Consider the following 27,924-nt stretch of genomic DNA (forward strand, 5'->3'; position numbering starts at 1 on the left):
ATTGTATTAGATTTAATTGATATTAAAGAAAAAAACGTAAAAGTATTTTTTATAAAAAGGTGATAAAAAAAAAAAATTTTAGTAATTTTTTTATTTAAATAATAATAAAAAATGATTAATATAATGTAAAAAATAAAAACATTAAAATTAATTTTGAGAAATATTTTTTTGATTTTTGGGTCTAATCTAGACCGACTTTTGCCTAACACAGCCAAAAGGTGGGCTGGCTACTTCTTTTAACCTCAACTTACTACGACTTTTTTTTTTTTTCCAAGATATATGTCGTGGTCGGTGGCTCGTTGTGAGTCTTTCATTAGAATTTACGGACTCTTGAAATTCTAAGAAATGTAAGGATCTGAATCCTTGGGGGCATTGCAAATAGGTTAACAATTAAAGAATGATAAATATATTTCTTTAATTTATATTACCAAGAGGGAAATGTGCAGACAAATCTAAGTTGCGATGTGGGTATTGTGAGGCAAAAAAAATGATTGAAATCTCTTAGAATTTTCTTTAAATTTGAAATTTTTAAATTTATAAATCTCAACGGTTTATTTTACTTAAACGTCTAAAATAAGTATGTTTCAACATTTAATGAAGAAAATCCACAAAAAGAGAGGACTAATTAAAAACTAAAATGAAATATCAATTTAAATTGGACGTAAGTTATTTGGTGTAGGTTTTTTCCTCACACTAGATATTCAAAACGTAATTTTCAAAATTGTCCAGAGAATAATATCGGAACAAATAGCTAATGCGATTTAGTAGATGGTAAAGATTGAAAAAGCAAAAAGAACCTCAAAACTTATCACTTTAAGCTAATTCACTTAAAGCACTCCCTTAAATTTATCGCCTTAAAGCTTTAAAGTTTATTAAGTCTGAAAATAAACGATTTAAGAGTTTTTATGAAGATTATATTAATATTTAAACAATATTCTAACCTAAAAATCTAAGTGAATGAATTTTTGTTTACTTAGATATATTGGCAGAGTTGACACATCTATAACTATCAGTTGACATGACTCTATGCCTACCATTGGGGCAATGGTGCAGATCAGAGCTCTATATATATAAAAGGTGTACCCGAAGGACTACTTCACATCCATTTTTCTTCAGTTTGACATATTAAACAAGAACCATGGTAGATTTAGCGCCATATCATCTCCTCTTCACCTTGTTTCTCTTTGGCATTTACTCCACAAATCATGCTTGCAACCAAATAGACCGCGACTCTCTTTTATCCTTAGTCTTCAAACATACATCTTCTCCTCTATTAAATTGGTCTTCCATTGATTGTTGTGAGTGGGAAGGTATTTCTTGTGATCATAAACGCCAAATCACTCATATTGGTTTACCTTCTAAAGGCCTAAGTGGGAGTATATCTCCTTCGCTTGGAAACCTCTCACATCTCTCTCACCTTAATCTCTCCCACAATTCACTTTTGGGTCCTTTCCCTAAGGGCTTGTTTTCGTCTTTGAAGCAACTCAAGGTCCTTGATTTGAGCTACAACAATCTATTTGGAGATATATCTATCTTGCCTGCCTCCATTCAAATTGTTGATATATCTAGCAATCACTTTAACAATACAATCCAATCTTCATTTCTTCAAAGAGCATGGATGTTGACAGAGCTCAATCTCAGCAATAATACTTTTGTGGGCCTTATTCCTTCATTTTCTTGCATCAATGCTTCCTTGGTAAGGCTTCTTGATTTCTCCCATAATCATTATAGTGGGCATATTCCTAGGGGACTAGGAGCATGTTCCAAACTAAAGGTTTTTCGGGCAGGTTTTAACCATCTCTCAGGATTGCTTCCTCATGATATATACAATGCAACAAGGTTAGAAGAAATTTTCTTACCTTTCAATAATCTTTCAGGACCCATTAGTAGTGACATTGTGAATCTTGGCAAACTCACCAACCTTGAGTTATATGGCAATAAATTGAGTGGAAAGCTTCCTATGAATATTGGGAAGCTCTCCAAATTAAAGGACCTACTCCTTGATGACAACTCCTTCACAGGTCCTTTGCCCCCATCTTTGGTGAATTGCACAAATCTCAGTATATTGATTTTGCGATACAATTTTCTTGAAGGAGACATCTCAACCTTTAATTTCTCTAGTCTTCATCAACTTACCATAATTGACCTAGGGGTTAATAACTTTTTTGGTAACTTACCAGTAAGCCTTTACTCATGCAAGTCCCTAGTAGCACTTCGACTTTCCGTCAACCAACTAGAGGGACAAATCCAACCCGAGATACTTCAATTGAAATTATTATCCTTCCTTTCACTTACTAACAATAGGCTAACCAATATCACTAATGCAATCAAGATTCTGATGCGTTGCAAGGCACTCACCATAGTCCTCCTTGGAGGAAACTTTCTACATGAGGCAATGCCGGGTGATGACACTATAGTTGGTCTTAATGGATTTGAAAATCTCCAAGCTTTGAGTTTTGATGAGTCCCAATTGACTGGTCAATTGCCAATATGGCTATCTAGGCTTAAGAAGCTAGAATTTTTAACTCTAGATTTCAATCGTATCACAGGTTCAATTCCAAGTTGGTTATCGACTCTTCCAAGGCTCTTCGCTCTGTACCTCTCTCATAACCTCATTTCAGGTGAATTTCCAAAAGAACTTTGTGCATTGCCAGCATTACAGTCATCAAAGGCTTTAGTAGACAACACTCATTTGGATTTACCATTTTTTAACTCAAGAAGTAATTTCCGATACAATTTTCTCTCAAACACGCGAGCAACAATAGTTCTTGCGAACAACAATCTTAGTGGAAGCATCCCTGTTGAGATCGGCCGTTTAAAGCTACTTGATCATCTGGATCTTAGTCATAACAAATTCTCGGGCAGCATCCCAAACGAAATGTCTCAGCTCACAAACTTGGAAATATTGGACCTCTCTACAAATAAGTTTTCTGGTGAAATACCAGCATCACTAAGTAGTCTACATTTCTTGAATAACTTTAGTGTTGCAAACAACAATTTGCATGGACCAATACCATCAGGCACTCAACTCCAGAGCTTTGATGCCTCTGCATATGAGGGCAACCTTGGACTTTGTGGTCCTCCACTTCTAGATGCGTGTGCCCATATTGTAAGAACCAAGAATGACACTGGGGATGAGGAAAATGGGCATAGAATCCCATGGTTTCAAATTACCGTGGTTTTTGGTTTTATTACAGGTTTTTGGGGAGTTTGTGGTCCATTACTCTTTAGCTATAAGTGGAGAGTTGCATATTTCCAATTCATGGACCAAGTAAAAGATAGGTTTATAGTCTTGTTCTTTAAAATTGCATATTGGTCGCTTTAAAGTTTGTAATCAATTGGTCATGACTTTACATACGTATGTCGTCAATTTGGTTTCTCAAGTTTCGTTTCGAATAATTTAAGGTTTTGTAAGTTTTTATATTTTCAATTTGCATTCAATGTGATCCCCTAGTCCCCATCGATCATTAATCAGCGGTTGTTAAAACGAAAACGGTTATTGGGAAAAAAGAATTTAAAATTTCTAACCAAAAGAAACAACGACATTTCAGCCTTTCACCAAAAAAGTAAAAAAAAAAAAAAAAAAAAAAAAAGAAAGAAAGAAGGAAAGAAAAAGAATTAAGCTCTCAATATGATGTGTTGGAACAACTTTAATTGTCTATTAGGTGTTTTGAATTTCCGAATTGAAAAGCTGGCACTGTTCTATTCGATTCAGGGTAAGTTTGATAAATTCAAGATTATTTACCCAAAAGAATTTACCTATAGCTGACGAAACTACATGCATGAACCTTTTGCATTTGAACAATAATGAAAAGACTCATGGTGAAATGGTGAATTCAAATGTTTTTTTTTTTTTTTTTTTTTTTTTTTTAAGTTACCGTTACGTAGCATATCAGGTTTCCCAAAGCTTTCTAAACGGGAATAGGTTGTTCCTCGTTACCAAAATAAATAAATGGACTAATTACAGTAGCCATTTTCACGTTCTATTCATTTATAGATTGCTCCTACAAACTACCAATTGTCCCTTGGAGTCCTAGACTACCAATCGATAAAAAATAAATATGCCCTTCAATTAGCGCAACTTTTTAAAATGGATGGAATCTCGATCACATGCCTATTAATTATGCCTATTTCCCCCTCCATCGTTATGGACCATGGATTATTGTTCTATTTTTTTGGGCTAAATATTTTTTTAGTACTTGAATTTTAATATATTTATTTTTTTTCTAACTAGGTTTCGAACGTAAGGCTCTCTTCATTTAATGCTTCTTAAAATTTTATATTTTAAAACATTTTCAAGATACAAAATAATATATATATTAATTTTAAGAGTAGTGTTAGAGAGCTAAATAAATAAATTTAATTTTTTTTTTTTTTAAACTGACATGACAAGAACTTTTAAATTAAAAGAATACAATTTTTTATTCTTTGTTTGCTACTCACGATTTACTATATTAATTTTTTTTAAAAATTAGATTAACTTATTTTGCTCCTCAACACTTCCCTAATTTTAAAAATCTTTCAACATTGGGGACACATTTTTCATTATTTGAATTGACATTTCAGCAACCAATTAATGTTATCAGCCGGCCCCCACGAAGTTTTGCAGCCGCCATATCGTTTGTCTCGTCTTGGTCCCAACAGATAGACTTTTACATATCAATATGTGTTCGAATTTCAAAGAAATAGTGATCTTGTCATACATGCATCCTCAGTGGACAAATGGCAACAAACAAAAAAACTCAAGGTGTGCAGGGAGAGGCGGGCCGTATTGTTTCACATGCACGTTAAACAACTTTATATCTTGTAGGAACAAGAGTGTGATTGACAAGCTATAATGTCCATGAGATTAATTGAACTGGACAAGCAAAATTGTCGCTATCAAATTTGACAGGGTTTGGATTACACTGTTGTTGATGATTATTTGAAGAGGAAGACTGGAGATGGAGACACTGAATTTTTTCCATTTTTCCATGGCTACTGGCTTGTCAAGAAGCGAGCGAGTTATGTATTTACATTGAACCACCAGTACTGTTGGTGATAATATTGATGATAAGAGAGAATAATGTAGTACAGTAAGATTAAAGACATACCCTGAACATGTTAACTATGATATAAAAGCAATTGAAATACCCTGAGCAGCATCGCATGTCATTTAACAAAGAACCTTGGGCCTAGCTAGTGAGAGAGAGAAGAAAAGAAAAGAAAAGAAAAGACAAAAGAAAAAGAAGAGGCCTTGGTTCATGTTTGTTAGAAATCAATTAAGATGAAAACTGTGTTTGCTTTCCTTGCCCTCTTATCACTTCTTAAGGTACTCGTAAGCATTTCTTCAAGGGCGAAAGTAACTTACTAATACAGAAATCTTAAGTTCAATATTCTGTATTTCTGCTTCTTCTTCTTCTTCTTTTTTCCAAACCTTTAATAAGGAGTACTCAAGTAAAAAGTAGTGGAATTTGATTATGATATATTGATGATTACATATAGAAAATGCATGCGATTAATTAATATAATTTGTGACTTTTGGGCATTCATGCATGCAGTTTGGTGGCAGAGATGTGGTTGCAAGAAAAGACCTGGGAGGATACTGGAAGAATGCGATGGGCAGCCAAGCAATGCCAGAAGCAATTAAAGGTCGTATTGATCATCCAGAAAGAGCAGCAAAAAGGGTTCATTTTGCCAAGGATTTCGATCCTGGATCTGTCGATGCAAAAAATGTACTGGACTGGGCTGCTAAACCACCCCCCCCTGCTGGAGATCTCATTCATCCAAAAGCGGAGAATTCACCAATTAGCAAAGCCAAGCCTTAATAATATATAAGCATTTTGACTGAGGACCCAAATGTTCATCATGTCTTAGGCTCTGAATAAGGTAAAATTGTGTCGTTAAGAGTTAAACGACGTGTCATGAGAGTGTGTAATGAATAAATACTTGTGTTACTGCAAATATTGAATCTTGAAGCTAACCAAGACGGTCTAGTATACTACTGAATAAGCGAGCCGTTGAGGATCAGAGGAAGTTGTGTCTTCGTCTTTGACATGTTTCTGTTTTCTGTTTTTTAGATTAAGGAAGCTAATTGTTTATGTTTTGATGCTCTCATCATCAAATGCGTGCTGTAAAATATTTGATTTTATAAATTAATGAAGGAATTACGTATGATGCTTTTCTCGTAGTAGATAGTGCCGTTTTGCCACGCGTAACCATGTTGAAGAACTTGAGGGGACAGCAACCCCCAATCTCCAACTATATATTTAATTTTATTCGTAAGCAATTGCATTGAACTTGAGGGGACAGCAACCCCCAATCTCCAACTATATATTTAATTTTATACGTAAGCAATTGTATTGAATCTCAATCCTACCTTGGAAAGCCCTTTATTCTCACACATTCTCTTCCTCCACATGCAATTCTTTTCACTGTCTCTCTCTTTTTCGTATTTTCTCATATATATTATATAAAATTTAAGAATTATGATGATTTTTCATACGAGTTAAACACAAAAAAATATTTTTTAAATCATTCTCAGGATTGCAAACAAACAGCAAAAAATAAATACTTTTTTTGGATAAATGATTTCAACAAACATCTTTAGACAAAATATATTTTACGACCTTCATTTTTTAACAAAATCCAAACTAAGCTTTCATCAGATTACCACAAGCTTTTACACTAATTACAAAAATGTTTTATTTATTTATTTTTTTCTATTCATGCGACCAATTGATAATTTGGTTTCGTGAAATATATAGGTAAATTGGTGGGCCGGGGGTGACACATGGACATCCATGTTTCATCCCCCATTTCACCGAAATTGAAGGCTTTTTTTTTTTTTTTTTTTTTTTTTTTGGGTAAACAAGGCCTATATTGGGAAGAAAATGGGATTTTGGGCCCATTTTTAATTCTCTTGCCAATTCCATTTTCTCTTGGTCCAAAATTCAAGCTAAAATTTTAAAGGGTCTAAATTGCAAAAATTTAAGCCTATATGCTTTTCGATTTTCTTTTTTTTTTTTCCTCAAAATAGAGCAAAATCTCATGTTGGCATACCAAGTTTGAACCCCCTAAGTTTGGCCAAAGGAAATGGTAGTGTCGTTTTACATATCAATTTACCTTTATGCTTACTCTAAAACCCATAAAACTATTTATCAAAACATCGGAGGACGAAAAAATAAATTTACCCTTAATTTTAAAGTAATAATTGAGATTAAAAGACCCAAAACAACTTATAAGTCATTATTAACCAGAGAAACAAACGGTAAAAGACTGGAGAGAATCTAGCCCCATTTAAAACGGATTGTACGTTAATTCCATACATTAATTAGGATTGAACCCAAAGAAGACCTTGTGGAAAGATGTAGTGGCACACAGGAGATGTTCCTGGTTTGATGCCCAGAACGCGAAAGGCGATGTGGTCGGGTGTAAAGGAGGATGTGTCCATGTGGCAAATAAAAAAAGCTGTCGCTCTTTCTCCATGCTCACCACCTACTAAAATCTCGAAAACCTTGGTGTCACCCAGGTCATGGCAGAAAAAAACAGCATATGGGTAAGGCAGATCATGACATGCCACCGTCATTGAAGTTGACACCTCTTTAACCTCTAGGAAAGTGTAGTTCTGCAGAAGGGTGTCTGATTTTGTGAAACTGGTTGTGCTTAGTGCTTTGAAAGCTGCTTGGGATCCAAAAATAGCACGCACAGAGTCAACCATGGATTCTAAGGAGGTAGCACAAAACTTCACTTCAAGAATGGGTTTAGATTCACAAACATCCAGTGTGTTCTTGATTGCTTTGGCTTGGGGAGAATGTTGAGAGATTGAGAAGAGTTGAAGGAGATTTGGGAATTCTTCCACTGAGAAAGGAATGGAATCGGCCTCTTCTCTAGTCAAGAAGTGAGGTAAAGAAGAGGGGTCTCTTGTTGGGACATGGATGGTAATTGTTTTCCCAACATGTAGATCATTTATGGTGAGGTATCCCAGTTTCGGATCCTCCATATGATCCATGTGAGGCATACGCCATTGGTGTTGATCAGTCGTCTCCCTTACTCCATTGCCATGCTCACACTGCATGCAACATATATTTGTTGAATCTATCAGTGAATGTCGAGAATATATACAAGGAATTAAAAATATACAAAAAAAGAAAGCATGAGAGAATACCGTCAAGAGCAAAAGATTAGATAAGAGAAATAAAGAAACAAATTTCCGAGCCATCTTCCTTCTAATCCTGAAGGTCCTTTCGATTTCTTTCTCACTCGTGTAGAGCTCTTAATTTTGTTGAGTAAAGTAAGGTTATAAGTGAATTAATTAAGAGGAAATATTCGGGACCATTGAGAGGAAAAGAGGACGATGGAGAAGCTTCTGCCACATCATTTTAATGTTTTTCTAGAATTTAATATGTCTATTACTTTCGTTTAGACGTGAAACTGATGACAAAAATAAGGCAATCAATAAGCATCAAATATCTCCCCCACAAATAATGCAAATGATGTGATCATATATTTGCATTATTTGTGGGGAGATATTTGATGCTTATTGTCTGAATCAATATTGACGAAGCCAACCCCACCACACCACCACCACCATGCATGTTGCGAAACAAAAACAAATTTGAGAATAACAAGTCGCCCACTTGCTGTCCCCTTAGGTTGGTCTTATCTCAATCTTTTGGAGTCAATTAGAATTTTTCAATTTTCATCAATTTTAAGATTAAAATAACAATAAAAAAAAAACTTTTTCTTCTCTGCTATATCCTTCTAATTTCTCTCATCTCTGTACTCTTTGTATCATTTCCCAATTATTTTTTTATAAGCGATTTGTGGTAACGGTGGTCACTTAGAGGTCTACAACTAAGAGCATCGATCTCCACCAGCTTCTCTAAAGTTCTTATATTGTCTAAATTAAATAAAGATAATAGCAGAAATGAATTAGATAAAATAGAAACAAAAAGATTTATGTGGTTTAGTCTATGACCTAGGTTCATAGAATAAATCGCCCTTAGAGTACTAGTAGTAGCTTCCCAATCATTTTCCTTCAATTTCGGGAATAAAACTACTTTTTGATTCCCTATAAAAAAACACTTCACAATAGATTTCCTTATTTTCTCCTATATGAATTAAATACTATTTATTTTTATCATTGCAACCAATGAGAGATGAGAGAGGAGAGAGAATCGTTGGGACATGTGAAGGAGAGATGAGAGAGAATGAGATGTTTTATGGATCCGGCTTACATGCTGTTATTTTAATAACAGCATGTATGCTGTAGTTTATCAATGATCAAGATTGAATCTTTCAAAATTTCTTTTCATTTTCTCTCTCTTATTAAAAGTTTATAAAATTAAGTCAACTTTGAGATTTAATCTTGACCATTGATTAAATTACAGTATACATACTGTTATTAAAATAACAGCATGTAAGCCAGATCCATGTTTTATAATGGACATGAATTTCCTCTAAACCAGAATTTCCTTCAACCCACTCCAATAAGTGACAAGTGTCATCTCTCACATGTTTTTTTTTTAATATTTTAAACGTCATTTATTGTCATTCCATTAATCTAGGAACCCAAACATTAATTTTTTAGAAACCCAATAATGTTGAATGACACTTGTCACTTATTGGAGTGAGTTGCAGGAAATTTTCTCCAAACCAGTTTGAAGAAAATTTGAGTCCTCTTATAATTTAACAATGCATATGGAGTCTACAGTGTTTCCCAATGCATTGGGAAACACTGTAGATGCCATTTGATGGTTAAATTTGGAGCTTTTAATGTTGGTGCTTTTTTGTGATTTTTTTCGAGATTTTTCCTAAACATAGGGAAGGGAATAAATTATAGGGAGCATACTGCTAGTGCTCTGGCCTACATATATATTGTGCTTGTTAAATCATCACTTGTCTCAAGCTTGTTTGTTAAATTACCTTGACTTCATCATTTATCTCTCATTTAAATTAAATATTTCACATATTGGGCATCACTTATTAAGAGGGAGTTTGAGCCCACACGTGAGAGGAAGTGTTAAAGTGTTGATTACATGATTAAATTTGTGTTGTGCATCACTTATTAAAAGGGATTTTGAGCCAAAAAATAAGAGAGTTAAAATGTTGATTAAATGGTTAAATTTACTTATTCGCTTAATTTTTAGGACAAATGGTATGAGATATCAAATTAAATCAGATTTAAATCTAATTTGCTTTGATTACAATCAATACTGATCGAAATCAAATATCGTGATATCAAATCTCTTAATATATTCTAACATCTTCCCTCAAACTTAAGGTACCTTAATTTTAGAAGTTTGAGTTTGATTTTTTTTTTCTTCTTCTTTTCTCTCTTTTTTATTTATTTATTCTTTTCTTGTTGGAGATGGTGGTGGCTAGAGGCGGCTAGCGACGATGATCTGAGATTCAAATTTGATTTAATTTGATTACAATCAATGCTGAAATCCAATCTCATAATATATTTTAACAATACAATATTCGAGCAGGAGAGTGATTGGGAGAGGTAGACACCGACATTAATGATGGGTAGGAACTAGAGAACAATGAGTTGGAGAGGTCCAGATAGCCAAATTCAAAGGCGTCGAAGAGCCAACTGCAAAGGTTGTTGTCACCAGTGCCGAAGCTTGAGGGAAGGTTGTTGGAAGGCATCATAGGTTTGGGAGGCGACTTTAGGGTCATAGAGAAGATAGAGTGGAGAAGGGAGAAGGCAGAAGAGAGAGAGAGAGGAGGAGGGGTTGAGGGTATTAGAAATTGGTCATGGGCCTAACTTAACCCAAAAACTAGCTCAAGAGTTGAGGTCTTTCCTTACCCTTATAAATGGCTCTGATTCCATATTAGAAATGGGTTATGGGCCTAATTCAACCCAAAAGCTAGCTCAAGAGTTAAGATTTTTTCTTACCCTTATAAATGACACATCTCCTTTAATACCTACACAATGTAAGACTTCCAACAGAGGAGAGGATGGAGGACAAGGATTGTATGGCTAATTGGGTTTTGGAGAGAGAATCAGATGGTGGAGAGATGGGAAGGGTGTGGGTGGTGATTTGCTGGTAGGGGTGTCATTGGACATTGAGAGATAGAGAGGGGAACGGAAAAAGGGTGAAAGAGTGAGATATAATACAAAAACAGAAATGATAGAATTCATTCTATTTTTAATCATCTTTTAACCATTTTTTTAGTGAATGGATGAATCCACCATTGAGTTTGTATGTGATCCACATGAATTCATAAATTTAATGGTTGATATATTAAATTTGTAAGATGAGATTAAGAAAATATGAGAAAAATAGTGGCCGAATCATTCCTCATACAAAAATATGATAAAAATATTTTAAAGAAAGTAAAGAAAATAATAGAGAGAATCTGTTAGAGTACTTATAAAAAAAGAGTAGCTAAAATAAAGAAAATAAACATTTGGTTTCCATCTATAGTCTATTTCGTATAAGAGATGTGCAAATGCACTACTGAATTTATGGGACTACATGTAAGTTCCATATATTCAATAGGAAATTCACAAAAGAAATGGACAAGAAATAAATATATAATAGTGGGCTGTACGGGCATGGTTGTATGAACCTACGTTTTTCATTATTTGAATTGACATTTCAGCAGCCAATTGATGTTATCAGCCCCCACGAAGTTTTGCAGCCATTTGTCTCTTGTCTTTGTCCCAAGACGTACGTCGCATTCTTTGCTCAATACATACCTAGCTTCTTTACATATCAACATCTCTTAGAATTTCTAAGAATATCAAACATTGTTTTAAAATGGAGAAATATTTGCTTTTATTCTTTTATACATCATTTATCTATTTCTATATAAGAGATGTGTATGTGAATCTCGCTATTAAATTTTGTCATATATATATATCCCTACAATTCTAAGAAATTGTGATCTCATCATACATCCTTAGTGGACAAATGTATTCAAACAACCGAGCTCCCACATGCACGTACGTTAAACAAGTTTAATTATATCTTGTGGGAACAACCGAATAATTGAACCCACTTGGATGAATGACGACAAGCTGTGTCATGCTTAATTTGTCTCGTCTCCATAATTTTGATGAAGAAGAAAAGAGAATTAAGCCTGCACCATAACCAAAGCTTTACCCTTTGAAATGTCATGATCGATGCCCATTCATAACACGTGAAACTTTTTTCGACATGCCCCACGAATGAATTGCATATCTGCATATATGGGGTTGGAATGCTCAGTGCATACATGCATATGGGTGGAGTTGGAGCCACCTTTAGATGTGTACTACTGAATTGTCACCAGAACTGCAGCCACGTCATATGTATTTGGTCTAGCTCCCAAGGGCCATGTGGTGTATCATGCATAGAGCTAATTACCTTAGACTTAGACACGCTTAAGTTGTACTGTTAAAGTAATAATTAAGTGATTAAATTTACTTCTTCCTATCAGCTTAAACTTTTAAAATAACTGATAATTTACTTAATAAATTTAATCATTTAATCATTACTTCAATATCAACAACGAAAATAATTGACAAACAAAAAGGTTGGCATCTCACCAAAAGAGATGGAGTCTGTCTCACCATAATCGATCACAACTCACAAGATTATTGCAAAAGAAATATTCTCATAGATAGCTTTGGCTCGTAGCTAGGGAGAATGATGCAAAGCTAGCGCGTGGGATATTTGGTACAATTCCCGTCCATCGGGCGAGGCACATAGCTAGTCACCAAAATTATTTAGAAGGTCAGGCAATCGCATGGATTTTATTTTATTTTTTAATTTTTGAAACCTTGGTGGCTAGCCTAAGAGTTTTAATTTTGGGTTTAGGGTTAAAAAATTCATAAACTTTTTTAATTATGTCAAAGAATTATATATGTTATGAGAAGCTTTTTCTATATAATAATTTTGGGGGTGGGTCCAATCACCATATAATAATTATTTTTTGGAGTTTTTGGGTGCCTAGCTTAAGTTTGGGCTTAAAATTCCTTTATTTATTTATTTATTTTTTTGCCTAGCTATATATATGGAAAGTGGTGATGTACCACTTGGCAAAGAGAAACCTCAAGCCTAGAGAGATTGAGAAGAAAGGAAAAGAAAAAGGAGAGGCCTTGGTTCCTGTTTGTTAGACATCAAGATGAAAACTGTGTTTGCTTTCCTTGCCCTCTTATCACTTCTTCTGCTACTCGTAAGCATTTCTTGAAGGGCGAAAGTAACTAATTAATATAGAAATCTTAACTTCAATATTCTGTATTTCTGCTTCTTCTTCTTTTTCCAAAGCTTTAATAAGGAGTACTACTCAAGTAGATAGTAGTGGAATTTGATTATGATATATATATATATTGTGAATTTAGTTATAGAAAATGCAGGCGATTAATTAATATAATTTGTGACTTTTGGGCATGCATGCATGCAGTTTGCTGGCAGAGACGTGGTTGCAAGAAAAGACCTGGGAGGATACTGGAAGAATGTGATGCACAGCCAAGCAATGCCAGATGCAATTCAAGCTCGTATTCATCCAGAAACAGCAGGAAAAGGGGTTCATTTCGCCAAAGATTTCAATACTGATGTGGCCAGTACTAATAATGGTTGGCATAAGCAGCCCCCTGTTGGAGATCTCATTCATCCCGAAGCAGAGAGCTCGCCAATTAGCAAAGCCAAGCCTTAATAATAAGGATTTTGAGGAGCCAAATGGTGATGTCTTAGGCGATCTGGATAAGGTGGAATTGTGTCTTGAAGATAACCGGCCAAGACGGTCTACTACTGAATAAGCGAGCCGTTGAGGATCGGAGGAAGTTGTGTCTTCGTCTTTGCTGTTTCTGTTTTCTGTTTTTTAGATTAAGGAAGTTTAATTGTTTATGTTTTTGATGTTCTCATCATATGTGTGCTGTAAAATATTTGATTTTATAAAGTAATGAAGGATCTGAGGATCTTGCTTTTTCTTGAAGTAATGTAGGCTAGGTGTGTTGATCAATTCATATTATTATAGGTGTGTTCAATTACCCGTCCTTCCAACAGCCTGGCCTCATTCCCATCCCTTTTGGCCCGGCGGAACCATGTTGAAGCTTGAGGGGACAGTAACCCCCAAGCTCCAACTAGTTTTATCATTAAAAAAAAAAAAAAAAAAAAATACTCATATAAATTATTCCTAAATTAATTTCTTACTCCCAAGAAAGTGTTTTTTTTTTTTTCAAACCTAAAATTTTAGTTCCGCTTCTGTCCCTGATCAATCCCATTGGATTCCAACATATATATACATATATGTGTGTGTGTTGGATCAGAAGTTGGAAAATACTTTTTAAAAATTATAAAAAAAATAAATAAATACTAGAAATTAAGAAAGGCTAACGATATCCTGCATGGTGGTAAAGCTCCTAATTAATTAGCTAGCTAGACAATGCTGATTTTGCATAGTTTGGATAACAATCTTGAAGTCTCTCCTTCAATGATAAAATTAATTAATGTTCATACAGAGGGCAAATACTTGGGAGATCTAGAGTAGAGATGCTTTAGCTTTGCCAACAATAGGATAAGCAACTAAAGCATTTGTGTTTTTAGATCGATGTCCAAACATGAATATTTCCTTCATTGGCATGAGATTAACTGAACTGAATCCACTAGGATGAACGACAAGTTGTACATGTCATGCTATGCTACGTCATATGTATCTGGTCTTGGTCCCAAGGGCCATCTGCATGTATATATCTTCATGGAAGCTTATTGAACCCACTGGGACGAATGACAAGATCTGTCAAATTAATTTGACAAAATGTATTTAACATCTGTCATGCTTTGTCTCGTCTCCATTTTAATTTTAATTTAATTTTAATTTTTTCTTTAAAAAAAAGACTTAAGTTGGTTAATATTGAAATTCTCCCGATATTGAGACAATATATATCCAACATGTATAAGGAGCCTCCCGATCCTGATAAGGATCGACAACACTTGTTTAACTAGTAGGTGTTCACGTATTAAATACGGAAGGATATAATTTGTAACAAATCTAAATAAATAAATTTAATAAAGTGACATATATATTTAAAACATGTGAAAATCACATATTTTCCTATTAATGTTATTAAAAAAAGGGAAAATGTATAATAAATCCTTAAGTCAACCCTTCAAAATTTTAATATCCTTAAGGTTTTTTTTTTTTTTTTTTTTTTCCAAAAATTTAGTCCCTAGATCAATTGAAATGATAATAAAATTCCTGCCGTTAAAATTTTTTAACAGACGTTATGAAAACTTAAAACGCACCGTTTTACTCTATTAAAATATTAATTTAATTTAAAAAACGCGGCCACCCCATGGGTGGAGGGGTGGCCCGCAAGCCACCCCCAAACCCTCCGTGGAGCCACCCCATGGGTGGAGGGGTGGCCAGTGGGCCACTCCAAACCCCCTGGGGATGGCCACAAGCCACCCCATAGGGGTTGGGTGGTGGCCAGGGGTGGCGTGCTGCCACCCCTGGCCACCCTTCAATTTTTTATTTTTTTTAAGATTTAATTTTTTAAATTAAATTAATAAAAATTTAATATTTTAATAAAGTAAAACGATGCGTTTTAAGTTTTCATAATGACTATTAAAAAATTTTAACAGCAGAGATTTTATTGTAATTTCAATTGATCCAGGAACTAAATTTTCTTAAAAACAAAAAAAACAAAAACTTAAGGATATTAAAATTTTTAAGAGTTGACTCAGATATTTATTATACATTTTCCCTTAAAAGAAACATGTGAAAATGACATATTTTCCTATTAATGTTATTAAAAAAAAGCATGTAAGAATGCTTACGGCATTATATTCCAAATGAAATATATGAATTCTCTTAAAATAATGAAATGTTATGATTTTTTCTATATGTTTTGAGCCCTGATTGTATTCCAATCAAATATGTTTTATCAATGCAAGAGTTATGAAAAATGCTGTATATATTGTGTATTTTTAGCTTAAAAAGAGCGGTAAGTTTTTTGTGCTCTTTCGATATAGTTCTTCTTATCTTTCCCAATTAATGTCGGCTATGCTATTTTTAGGAGCTTCTTATGGGATCTTATATCTTCCAGGAACAAGAGCGTGATTGAGAATGCTATAAATGGGCGTGAACCGGACAAGCAAAGTTGTCGCAATGTTGAACCCCACTTGGATGATTGACAAGCTGCATCAAATCAAATTTGACAATACAATTTGGAAAAATATATTTAACACCCGCCGCCATGCCTTGTATCTACACAAACACACCAAAACAATAAAGCAACTTGTCAATTAAACGGGTCCGTTTAATAATGGACTTGGTAGGTGATTTATAACTTGAAAGTTATTGATGTAATATAGAATAGATATAAATTTATAATTTTTTGAACAAAAAATTATAAAAATTTTGTTTTATAGTAAATTTTTATTGGAATAGTAATAAAAAGTGATATAAAAAGTAAAAATATCATGGACTTAAAAAGAAGTGGGAGTTTGGCATATTCATTACCGAATGGACCCAACAATTTGGCAAGTTTTATGTCGCCAGTCAATGTGAGCGTGGCTTGTGTGGGGCCTAATTGTCAACCAAAACAACACAATATACTGAGATTAGCTAGAAGAAGAAGAGGATTAGAAGTAAAAGAGGAAGACGATTTATCGAATAACAAATCTTCTCCATGCTTTAATCCTAAGTTTTTGTATTCTTTGCTTGTAAAGAAAATAAAGAAAGAATTTTAATGAAGAAATTGAGGCATGAAGAGAGAAATGGATAAGAAAGGGAGGAGCCGAATTGCTAAAGAGGGAAGGAAACTCGAGAGAACAGTATGAATGGGTAGGCGAAAAAAGTGTAACACATATTTTAAAAGGTCATTCTATATAACTTCTCTTTTTCAAAGGTCGGGCCTAACTTAGTTTTGGACTTAAAAAGTTCATGTTATTTTGTCGGCTAATTATAAGGAGTTTATTTTTTAGACTTTTTTGGGGCCAACCCATTTTCTATGGTTATTTTTTTAGCTGGGATGTGGCCACGGGCAATTATTGGCCAAGTAATTTTAGAGTTTTACATGCATGCCATCATAACTTTTGACTTCAAAGATTGAACTCTTCAAATTCACAAAAATGGCAATTTAACGATTTTTTTATTCTATTTCAAATTTAACTTTTGTGACTATGTAAGAGCCAAAAAGTGATTCAGTTAAAACGTTTAATTCATTTTAAAGTAATTTTTTAAATTAAAAATAAAAATAAAATTTTCTTTTCAAATTTAACTTTTATTTGAATAGCTAAATAAAAGTGCCGGAAAATATTGAAATACTATATGAACAGTATTTCATGCTATATATAGTAAGTGGTGATATACCAGTTAGGAATGAAGGAGAAACCTTGGGGCAAGAGAAGGAAGGGAAACAAAAAGAAAAAGAAGAGGCCTTGGTTCCAAGATGAAAACTGTCTTTGCTTTCCTTACCCTCTTATCACTTCTTGTTCTCGTAAGCATTTCTTGAAGGGAGAAGTAACCTTAAGTTGCACCCTTTCAATATTCTGTATTTCTGCTTCTTTAAAGATGGACTCAAGTAAAAAGTTGAATTGATTATGATATATAGATTATATGTGATTTTAGTTATAGAAAATGCATGCGATTAATTAAAATAATTTGTGACTTTTGGGCATTCATGCATGCATGCAGTTTGCTGGCAGAGACGTGGTTGCAAGAAAAGACATGGGAGGATACTGGAAGAATGTGATGGACAACCAAGCAATGCCAGAAGCAATTCAAGGTCGTATTGATCATCCAGAAACAGCAGGAAAAGGGGTTCATTTTGCCAAGGATTTCGATCCTGAATCATACTGTACAAAAAATAAAAAGTGGATTGGTAAGCCACCCCCTGCTGGAGATCATCTCATTCATCCACAAGCAGAGAACTCACCAATTAGCAAAGCCAAGCCTTAATAATATATAAGCATTTTGACTGAGGAGCCAAATGGTGATCATGTCTTAGCTAGGCTCTGAATAAGGTAGAATTGTATTGTGTCGTTAATAGTTAAACGACGTGTCATGAGAGTGTGTAATGAATAAATATTTGTGTTACTGCAAATATTGAAACTTGAAGCTAACCAAGACAGTCTCCTACTGAATAAGCGAGCTGTTGAGGAAGTTGTGTCTCCGTCTTTCTCATGATAAGAAAAATGTATGTACCTTATCTTTGATGTTTCTGTTTTCTGTTTTTTAGATGAAGGAAATTTAATTGTGTTATGTTTTGGTGCTCTCATCTGTGTGCTGTAAAATATTCGATTTTATAAATTAATGAAGGATCTGATCTGAGTATCATTCTTTTTTTGAATAGTTTGGATAACAATTTAGGAGTCTCCTTCCTCAGTGGGAGCAAATACTTGGGAGATCCTGAGTTGCTTTAGCTTTGCCAACAATTAAAAGGATAAGCAATTGTGTTTTTAGATGCATTTCCTTAATGATCTTAACAAACAGTTGATAACAAAGAGAAATTAATTCTCAATGGAATGCAATCCATACAGGGGCTGACTCACTTGAAAGGATCTTTGCTTTCTAGCTTGCCATTGATTTTCTTTTTGGATTTTTTCTTTGATATCTATAAATGTTTGATTTATGGAGATTTGGCCATGGCCAATATAAAGATCAAGCTCCACTCTTTAGGTGTTTACCTATTAAAAGGAAGTTTGAGTCCACACGTGATGAAAAGTGTTAAAATATTGATTAAAATGATTTAACATCATATTAGAGCCACAGGTCTTGAGTTCGAATACTAACATCATCAATTCAACCACCGTTTCGATTAAATATTCTACGTGTTGGGCCTCACCTATTAAAAGGGAGTTTAAGCCAACACATGAGCTAAGGGGAGTGTCAAAGTAATGATTAAGTGATTAAATTGACATCGTCCTATCAGTTTTTAAGTTTTTAAGACAAATGGTGATTTAACATAATATTAGAGCCAAAGATCCTGAGTGAACCTTGACTCGTCAATTTGCCTCCATTTAAATTAAATATTTCATGTGTTATGCTTCACCTATTAAAGGAAGTGTTGATTAAATGATTAAATTTGATTTTTCTTCTTCTTCTCCTTCTCTCTCTTCTTTATTTATTTTCCTGTTGGAGATGGCGGTGGCTAAAGACAGCCGGCGATGATGATTGAAGATTCAAATTTGATTTAATTTGATTACAATCCCTTACAATTTTTATGCGCCTTGAATCAGTTGCTGATAAATCATTATTTGTTATAATTGTTGTGGCGGGTCTCTTTGTTCTTCGATCCAATGGCTACCCTCAGGACTTTATATATGAAAAAATTTGACTTTAACTCCCAAAATTTTTATTACATTTGTAATAATCCTCTTCAACTTTTTTTTTTCTTTAAAAAAAAAAAAAAATCTATTTAGTGTATTCAAATTTTAATTTTTCTCAATTTTAACCCTTAATATTTTTTGTTAAATCATGTCAACATTTTTAAAATATCCATATTTTTTTTTAGGAAAAAAAAAATTGCAAGGATTTAGGCGTTTGTCATGTGCATAATTTAGTCAAGACCGACTTCAAGTTCAATCAGTGTATTAGTATGATGAAAGAAAATCCAATCTCAAAAGAAGATGATCTCAATAAAGGATGGGAATCACGTCCGTAAGGATATTTTTCCGGAGATGCATAGTATTGCTTGCATAAAGGAGGCTTCCTTGGCATATTACTTGGAGTAATCCAATGATTACCATCAATAGAATGTAAGCTTAATCAGAAATGTTCACGATTGGAAGATAGATGTCTTTGCTTCGTTTTTTAACTTGTTGTATTCCTTTAGGCTGAGGCTGGGAGGTGAAGGGGAATCCTCCAAGAGTGGGATGTTTGACGTTAGATCTTTCTATAACATCCTTATACCTCATGATAGCAGCCCTTTTCCTTGGAAGAGTATGTGGCAGAATAAAACCTCCTTGAGAGTTGTGTTTCTTGCTTGGATAGCCACCTAGAGAAGATTCTCACCATGGATAACCTAAGGAAACACGTTATTGTGGTTGAATGGTGTTGTATGTGTACAAGGAGTAAAAAGTTTGTGGATCATCTTCTCTTCTATTGTGAGATCGTCGGTGCCTATGGAGTGCTATTTCAGCCATGTTGGGTTAGCTTGGATCATGCCTAATTAGGTAATATATTTAACACCTGCCAAGCTTAATTTGTATCTACACACCAAAACAATAAAGCAACATGTCAGCTTAACGGGTCTGCTTAGCAAGGGACTTGATATGTGATTTTTAATTTAAAAGTGATTAATGTAATATAAAGTAGATACAAATTTATAATTTTTTGTATGAAAAAATTATAAAGTTTTGTAGTAAATTTTTTGTTTGAATGATAATAAAAAGTTATTAATGTGATATAAAAAATAAATAATGTGGTTGAAAAAAAAGTGGAAGTTTAGTATATCCATCACCAAACGGACTCCACAATTTCGCAAGTTTTATGTTGCCGGTCAATGTGAGCTTTACTTGTGTGGGGCCTAATAGTCATAGGCTAATAATGAAAGTAGTTAACTCTATTTATAACTTAGCTAAAATAACACAATATACTGAGATTAGCTAGAATAAGAAGAAGAAGAAGAAGATTAGAAGTAAAAGAGGAAGATGATTTATCGAATTACAAATCTTCTCCAAGCTTTACTCCTCTTTAATATGTAGGTTTTTTCTAAAGAAAATAAAGAGAGAATTTAATTTAGTGAAGAAATTTGGGGCATGAAGAGAGAAAATGGATAAGAAAGGGAGGAGCCAAATTTTTATTTTTATTTATTTTTTATTTTTTATTCAATGGAGGAGCGGAATTGCTAAAGAGGGAAGGAAGCTCAAGAGAAGAGTAATAATGGGCAGGCCAAAAAACTGTAACTCATATTTTAAAAGGTCATTCTATATAACTTATCTTTTTAGAAGGCCGGCCATTGTATGGATTTTTTATATATATATATAGCTGTGGCTAGCCCAAGAGCTTTTAGGTTTAGCTCACATAAATCATAAATCATAGGTATGAGAAACTTTTCTATATAATAATTTTTTTGGGACTGAATCACCATGTAATTATTTTTTGGAGCCCAACTTAAGTTTGGGACTTAAAAAGTTCATGTTTTTTTTTTTTTTTTTCGGCTAAGCGGTATATTTTTTAGAATTTTTTGGGGCCAACACATTTTGTTTGGTTATGCTTATGTTTGAGCTGGAGTTTTTGTCTTATTTATACGTGTCATTTACAAAAAAATCTATCGATAACTTCTGACTTGAAGAGAGCGCGTTAACTCTGATGTAAGCAATCAGGGGGGGACCCAGGAATTTTTTCCTGGGGTCCGGGACCCGTCCGAAATCAAATATATATATAAAATTATTATTTTATCCCTGGACCCTGGGTCCGCCTCCCTCCCTCATTTCCACTCCCGAACAGCATGGGCCGCATGGCATGCATGTCGTGCTATATATTGTAACCTTGGGCTTAGAGAGATTGAGAAAAAAAAAAAAAAAAGAAAGTAAAGTTTACATACCTCCCTCAAATTATCACCCAATTGATAATATTTTTCTTAAACTTTTAATTGTGACAATGTCCCTCCAAACTACCAAAACATTGTCAATGTCCCCCCCAAGACTAGCAATAAGACAAAAATACCCCTATAAATTTCTCAATAAGACAAAAATACCCCTATAATTTTTTTTAAAAAAAATTGATTTTTTTTTTTAAAAACGAAAAATTTTAATTTAAAAATTATGTTTAAATAAACAAAATTTTTTATTTTATTTTTTTTAAAACGGAATTTTTTATTTTTTATTTTTTTAAAAAAAAAAAAACTTTTTTTCTTTAGTTTTTTTTTTTTAAAAAAATTCATTTTATTATTAAACGAAAATTTTATTTTTTTTAAAACGTAAATTTTTATTTAAATAAAATTATAAAAGAAAAATAAAAATAAAAAAACGAAAATTTTCAATTTTTATAAAAAAAAAAAAAAAGAATCGAAATTTTTTTAATTTTTTTCTTATAAAATTGATTTAAAAAATAAAAAAAATTGGCCAACGTTTGGATGTTTTGTTTTTTTTTGTTTTTTTGTTAGTTTTAGGTTTTTTCTAGAAGTTATTTATTTATTTATTATTATTATTTTTTTAATTTTACGAAAGGTAATTTCGTCATTGGGGGAAACATTGACAATTTTTGGTAGTTTGGGGAGGGGGGACATTGTCACAATTGAAAGTTTGGGGGGGACATTGTCAATTGAGTGGTAGTTTAAGGGGGTTATGTGGACTTTCCCCAAAAAGAAAAGAAAAAGGATATGAAGATGAAAACTGTCAATGCTTTTTTTTTTTTTTTTTTCTAAGTAAAAAAAGTTGGCGGGGGAGGCCAATTGTAGTTATTGTATTTGGGTGTGACTATAGTAGTACCAACCTACGGGGCCTCGCTCAGAAAGGGTTTAGACGATGGGAATCGCAGACGCTTCCTCAAGACCAACCGAGTCATAACTTAACACTCGCCCCCCACTAGGATATCAATGAGACTCAAGGTGGCTAACACTAATAAGTTAAGAGATTTCCATTATGAGAGTCGAATCCAAAAAAAACTGTCATTGCTTAATTTCCTTAATTACCCTCTTATCACTTGTTGTTCTCGTAAGCATTTCTTGAAGGGAGAAATAACGTTAAGTTGCACCATTCAATATTCTGTATTTCTGCTTCTTTAAATATGGACTCGAGTAAAAAGTGGAATAATTGATTATGATATATAGAATATATGTGAATTTAGTTATAGAAAATGTGATTAATATATATCATTTGTGAAAAATATTATGAGATAAATTTACAGATAAAAATGGCATAAAAATGTCATGATAATCAAATAAAATGAAATATAACTTTTTCATTAAGCATAGGATGAGTTACCTTTTTCTTTTTTTTTCTTTTTTTTTTTGGAGATTGTGATGATGTGTCTCATTATTAATTAACAGTGAGATATGTTTAGTGACAAAGGATTCCTTACAAATTTTACGATATTTTATAAGTAAATTTCTTCAAATCTCAATCATTATTTTCAAATTAAATCATAGAGATTTTGTCATATCAGTATTTATTAATGAAAAATATTTGGTTTCTATCTTTTGTCCATCTTCGTATAAAAGATATGAATAAATTTACAATTGAATTTATTAAACCTCACAGATTCAATAATAAATTTACAAAAAAGAAATAGACAAAAGATGAGTTATATATAAATGAATGTGTAACAATTCTCTTTATTATTTGACTAGCTTTCATAAAAATTAGAAAAATGCTGATACCAAATTTATTATTGCCATTTAATTTAAAATTAATAGTTGAGATTTAGATTTTAGAATATATATATATATATATATATATATATATCTTGATCCAGTAACAAGTTATTAGTCATTAACGAGATAAACAAACCATGAAAACCGGAGACTTAATTGAGATCATACAAAATAAGAGAATAATTAGAGAAATGCTATAATCCAATAAAATGATCATTTTTTGCCCATAAATAAAAGTGTTAGGTGCCAAAGGCTCATAAGCTCCATCTATAGTTGCTGTGGCCTCACTCATTGATAAGCCTATGACATTTTGCCACCTAAGATTTTTATGGGCAAAAAATGATATTTTTATTGCACATATCTCGAATAATTAATACACTAGGTTACAAGATAAGTAATCACATACTACTTCACACTCCTAACAGATAACAAATTAACCAGCAACCAGCAACAACATAAAGAAATACATGATTTTGTGCTTTGTAGTAAAAGCTCCTAATAATAATATCCAAACATTTTCCAAAACGTATGTATATCGATCTTAATAGACACGTGATGAGATAAATTAGTACGGAACCCAAATAAGATTTTGTGGAAAGACGTAGTGGCACACAGGAGATCCATGCTTGAGGCCGAGAACAAGAACCGCGACGTCGGAAACCCAGGCAGATGTGTCCATGTGGCACATAAAAAAAGCTGTGACTCTTTGATGATCACCATGCTCACCGCCTAGAGAAATCTCGAAAACCTTGGTCCCACCCTCAAGGCTATGGCAGTAAAAAACTGCATAAGGGTAAGGCGTGTGATGACAAACCACCGTCGTTGAATTTGACACCTCTTTAACTTGCAAGAAAGTGTACTTCTGTCGAAGGGTGTTTGATTTTGTGAAGCTGGATGTGGTTAGAACTTTGAAAGGGGTTTGTGATCCAAAAATGGCACGCACAGAATCAACCATGGACTCTAAGGAGGTAGTACAAAACTTCGCCTCTCCTTTAATGGGCTTAGATTCACACCTTTCGAGTGTCCTCTTGATTGCTTCGGCTTGGGGAGAATCTTTAGAGATTGAGAAGAGTTGAAGGAGATTTGGGAATTCTTTCATTGAGAAAGGAATGGAATCAGCCTCTTCTCTAGGCAACAAGCGAGGTAAAGAAGAGGCCTCTTCGGTTTGAACTAGGCTAATTGTTTTCCCAACACGTAGATCATTTATGGCGATGAATCCTAGAATATTGGAACCCTCCATATGATTGTCATGCGTTGTCACCTGGTGATCATCAAGACCATCACCCGTGGAATGTTTCTGTTCCCATTGGTGTTCAGTCGTCTTCCTTGCGCCGTAGCCATGGTCAAACTGCATGCAACAATATTTATTGAATCAGTGAATGTGGAGAATATTACAAGGAGTACTAAACTATAATAAATCGAAGCATGAGAATACCGTCAGGAGCAAAAGATTAGATAAGAGAACTAAAGAAACAAATTTGAGAGCCATCTTTCTTCTAATCCTCAAGCTACTTCCAATTTCTTTCTCACTCGATCGTCTATGGCTCTTTCTTTTGTTGGGTAAAGTAAGGTTGTAAGAGTATTAGAGAAAATATTGGGGACCACGGAGAGTAAAAGAGGGTGATCTGATCATGGGGATGGATAAGCTTCCGCCACATCATTTAATTTTTAATTTTTAATTTTTTAGAATTTAATATGTCTATTACTTTCGTCTATTCATAATTATAAGTTTTAGAATTAACAATATGTTATTATATATAATTAAATAGTATAAATAGGACAAAAATTTCCTTCAAATTAGTATGGAAGAAGAGAATAACTTCTATAGGGTCTTGGCACAAACCAAAGTCTTTGTGCCCTTCAATAAGAAGGCGACACATCAGCGTAGAACACTATAACAAAAATATGGTGTTCTACTTAATTTTTTTTTAGAATACCTAAAACAAAACACCTTCTAGAACAATATTTTCATATTTTTCTCCAAAACCACTCTAGCCACCAACCTGTCGCCAGAGACGCCACCGGAGATGCCGCTAGAGACAACGCTGGAGACGATGTTGGTCGGGTAAGATCCAAGCTCTTCCTCCCTCTCTCCGGCGCCCCTCTCTCTCACTGGCGGCAGCAGAGAAAAAAAAAATTTTCTCTGCAAATTTTTCTCTACTGCCAGACAATAGAGAACAGAGAAAAAAAAATTTCTCTGCTACCGGGCAACAACAGAGAAAAATTTTTTCTTTGCTGCCGGGCAACGGAAAATTTTTTTTTTCTTTGTTCTCTGTTGCCCAGTAGTAGAGAAATTTTTTTTTCTATAATGCCGTCACTAAGAGAGAGGGGCACCGGAGAGAGGGAGGAGGAGCTTGGTTCTTACCCGGCTGGCATCGTCTCCGGCGGCAGGTTGGTGGTTGGAGTGGTTTTGGAGAAAAATATGAAAAGATTATTTTAGAAAGTGTTTTGTTTTAGGTATTCTAGAAAAAAGATTAAGTAGAATACCATATTTTTGTTATAGTGTTCCACGCTGATGTGTCGCCTTCTCATTAGAGGGCACGAAAGGCTTTGGTTTGTGCCAAGACCCTATAGAAGTTAGTATGTTCTCTGTTCTCTAATGCCGCCGGTGAGAGAGAGGGAGGAGGAGCTTGGTTCTTACCCGGCCGGCATCGTCTCCGACAGCAGGTTGGTGGCTGGAGTGGTTTTGGAGAAAAATATGAAAAAGTTATTTTAGAAGGTGTTTTGTTTTAGGTATTCTAAAAAGAGATTAGGTAGAACACCATATTTTTGTTATAGTATTCCACGCTGATGTGTCGCCTTTTTATTGGAGGGCACAAAGACCTTGGTTTGTGCCAAGACCCTATAGAAGTTATTCTCATGGAAGAAATATTATTCAACTCATGTAAAATAGTGCCAAGTATCTATAACATTTAAAATGTATATTAAATTATTAACCTCATTAATAGCAGTTTCCTAGTTTAAACTAAATTTAATGTGCGTTTTAAATATTTATAGACACTTTGACACTATTTTACATGGGGTGGAGGATATTTCCTCCAAACTAGTTTGAAGAAAATTTATGTCCATATAAATATATCTATATAATGTGAGCAAGTAGTAAGTCTAATATATATATATATATATATATATATATATATATATATATATATAATTAACTACCATATAAATATAGTATATAATTATTATTAACCATGTGTGATGTGTCTATATATTAATCAACTAGTTAATAACTTAATATGTACTAAGTTACTATATATTTATACACATACGAGTTAGACTCATTAACTTTAATGGAGTCGGGTGGGTTAAGCTTTATACGAGTTTCATTGGCAGGTCTTATACTTGCAAGTTTCATCGAGTCAACTATGTATTACTTAATAATTGATCGGCAAGCTAGTTTTTATACTTGAGTTTGGATGGAATTTAAGTGAGTGAGTGTTAAGTGAATTGTTGAACTAGTTGTTACGGTACACTGCTATTTTTTCAAAATCATTGAATATCATGGCAGCATCCTCTTACAAGAAAAATATTAGTCTTACAAACAAATTTTACAAAAAATAATTTTACAATATGATGTGGCACAATATGAGTAATGCTACAAGTTTCTCTCGTGTCCTCAAAAAATGATGTGGTTCTTAAAATTACTATTGGGCTTGTGATTAATCATTATTAAATTTTGATCAAATTATAATTTTAAAAATCACCTCATTTTTAGAGTGACACAAGAAGGACTTGTAGAATTATTTAGGACAATATAATTGAATTTTTTTAAACTTGAATTTATCTCATTTTCAATTATGCTAAAATTTTTTGTAATAGTTAACAATATAGAACAAGCAAGTCATCCGTCCATGGACAGATTCACGGATTTTTCGGGATCTTTCTTTCTTTAGAATTGGAAGACAAGGATTGAAACAGACTGATTCATTTGCATGAAAGATAAAGGAGAAACCAACTAGTCAATATAAATATAATATCGACATTTTGTATTATGTATAGAGTAGTGATATAAGAGACACTTACGTGCTTAAATGGTAAGCACGCCAATAACGTCAGTGACGTAGCGTGCTTACTGTCAAATTAAATATATATTTTCCAAGTTTTATTGTCAAATTTGATATGACACAGCTTCCATGAAGACACCACGTGGCCTTTGGGACTCGACAAATGAGTAATGATATAGGTTACGCGGCGTGCGTGAACAGTAACGCACGCCGCTGACGTGGCATGTGCCACGTCGTAACCTCTATTAAAAAAAAAAAAAAAAAATCCAAAATCCTGCGTCAAAAACCCCCAGCCCCGTCCATTTGATTTCCCCCCAAAATTTTCCCCAAACCATTCTCCCTCCCATTCTCCCTCCAAACCAACCATTTCTCCCCCCACCGGCACCATCGCCGGCACCGTAATCTCCTCTCCCCACCGTTACTGCCGCCGACGACCCCAAACCCTTTCTCCCGAGAATCACATTTCATTTCCCCCTTTTTTCTCCCCAACCCATTTTCTTCCTCCACCGGCACCGTGAGTCTTCTCCTCTCCCCACCGTCACTGCTGCCGATGAGCCCAAAACCACCCCACCGTGCGATGACCAGCTCTACCACGCCTGGGACCCTCACCGACCTGGCCCATTGGCACTGCCGTTAAGGTCAACAGCGCAGACTCCGATATCGCCTTCAATTGCGCCA

The 27,924-nt window shown here is 34.0% G+C and overlaps 3 protein-coding genes and 1 pseudogene across 3 annotated transcripts; 2 read left to right on the forward strand and 2 right to left on the reverse strand.

The window, feature by feature from the left end:
* The first annotated feature begins 1,121 nt into the window (after nucleotides 1-1,121).
* Nucleotides 1,122-3,453, forward strand: LOC132182437 (tyrosine-sulfated glycopeptide receptor 1 pseudogene; annotated as a pseudogene).
* Nucleotides 3,454-7,204: 3,751 nt separating this feature from the next.
* LOC132180520 (BURP domain protein USPL1) lies at nucleotides 7,205-8,375 on the reverse strand. Its single transcript, XM_059593387.2, has 2 exons — nucleotides 8,147-8,375; nucleotides 7,205-8,050 (listed from the first exon to the last, which is right to left on the reverse strand). The coding sequence occupies exons 1-2, from the start codon at nucleotides 8,198-8,200 to the stop codon at nucleotides 7,313-7,315; spliced, it is 792 nt and encodes a 263-aa protein (XP_059449370.1). The 5' UTR covers nucleotides 8,201-8,375; the 3' UTR covers nucleotides 7,205-7,312.
* Nucleotides 8,376-13,002: 4,627 nt separating this feature from the next.
* Nucleotides 13,003-13,911, forward strand: LOC132180521 (uncharacterized). Its single transcript, XM_059593388.2, has 2 exons — nucleotides 13,003-13,152; nucleotides 13,381-13,911. Exons 1-2 carry the CDS (start codon nucleotides 13,102-13,104, stop codon nucleotides 13,630-13,632), a joined length of 303 nt encoding a protein of 100 aa, XP_059449371.2. The 5' UTR covers nucleotides 13,003-13,101; the 3' UTR covers nucleotides 13,633-13,911.
* A 9,737-nt stretch (nucleotides 13,912-23,648) lies between these two features.
* Nucleotides 23,649-24,827, reverse strand: LOC132180522 (BURP domain protein USPL1). The gene is made up of 2 exons (XM_059593389.2): nucleotides 24,675-24,827; nucleotides 23,649-24,587 (listed from the first exon to the last, which is right to left on the reverse strand). The coding sequence occupies exons 1-2, from the start codon at nucleotides 24,726-24,728 to the stop codon at nucleotides 23,805-23,807; spliced, it is 837 nt and encodes a 278-aa protein (XP_059449372.2). The 5' UTR covers nucleotides 24,729-24,827; the 3' UTR covers nucleotides 23,649-23,804.
* Between the last annotated feature and the right edge of the window lie 3,097 nt (nucleotides 24,828-27,924).

This window comes from Corylus avellana, chromosome 5 (assembly GCF_965113065.1).
Source record: "Corylus avellana chromosome 5, dhCorAvel1.hap1.2, whole genome shotgun sequence".
Classification (NCBI taxonomy): Eukaryota; Viridiplantae; Streptophyta; class Magnoliopsida; order Fagales; family Betulaceae; genus Corylus; species Corylus avellana.

Bases quoted from the DNA above. Each gene is read 5' to 3' on its own strand.
- LOC132180520 (XM_059593387.2), bottom strand. From the start codon at position 8,200: ATGGCTCGGAAATTTGTTTCTTTATTTCTCTTATCTAATCTTTTGCTC. The intron at 8,051-8,146 runs GTATTCTCTCAT...TGTTGCATGCAG, and splicing joins CTAATCTTTTGCTCTTGACG to TGTGAGCATGGCAATGGAGT.
- LOC132180521 (XM_059593388.2), top strand. From the start codon at position 13,102: ATGAAAACTGTGTTTGCTTTCCTTGCCCTCTTATCACTTCTTCTGCTA. The intron at 13,153-13,380 runs GTAAGCATTTCT...GCATGCATGCAG, and splicing joins TATCACTTCTTCTGCTACTC to TTTGCTGGCAGAGACGTGGT.
- LOC132180522 (XM_059593389.2), bottom strand. From the start codon at position 24,728: ATGGCTCTCAAATTTGTTTCTTTAGTTCTCTTATCTAATCTTTTGCTC. The intron at 24,588-24,674 runs GTATTCTCATGC...TGTTGCATGCAG, and splicing joins CTAATCTTTTGCTCCTGACG to TTTGACCATGGCTACGGCGC.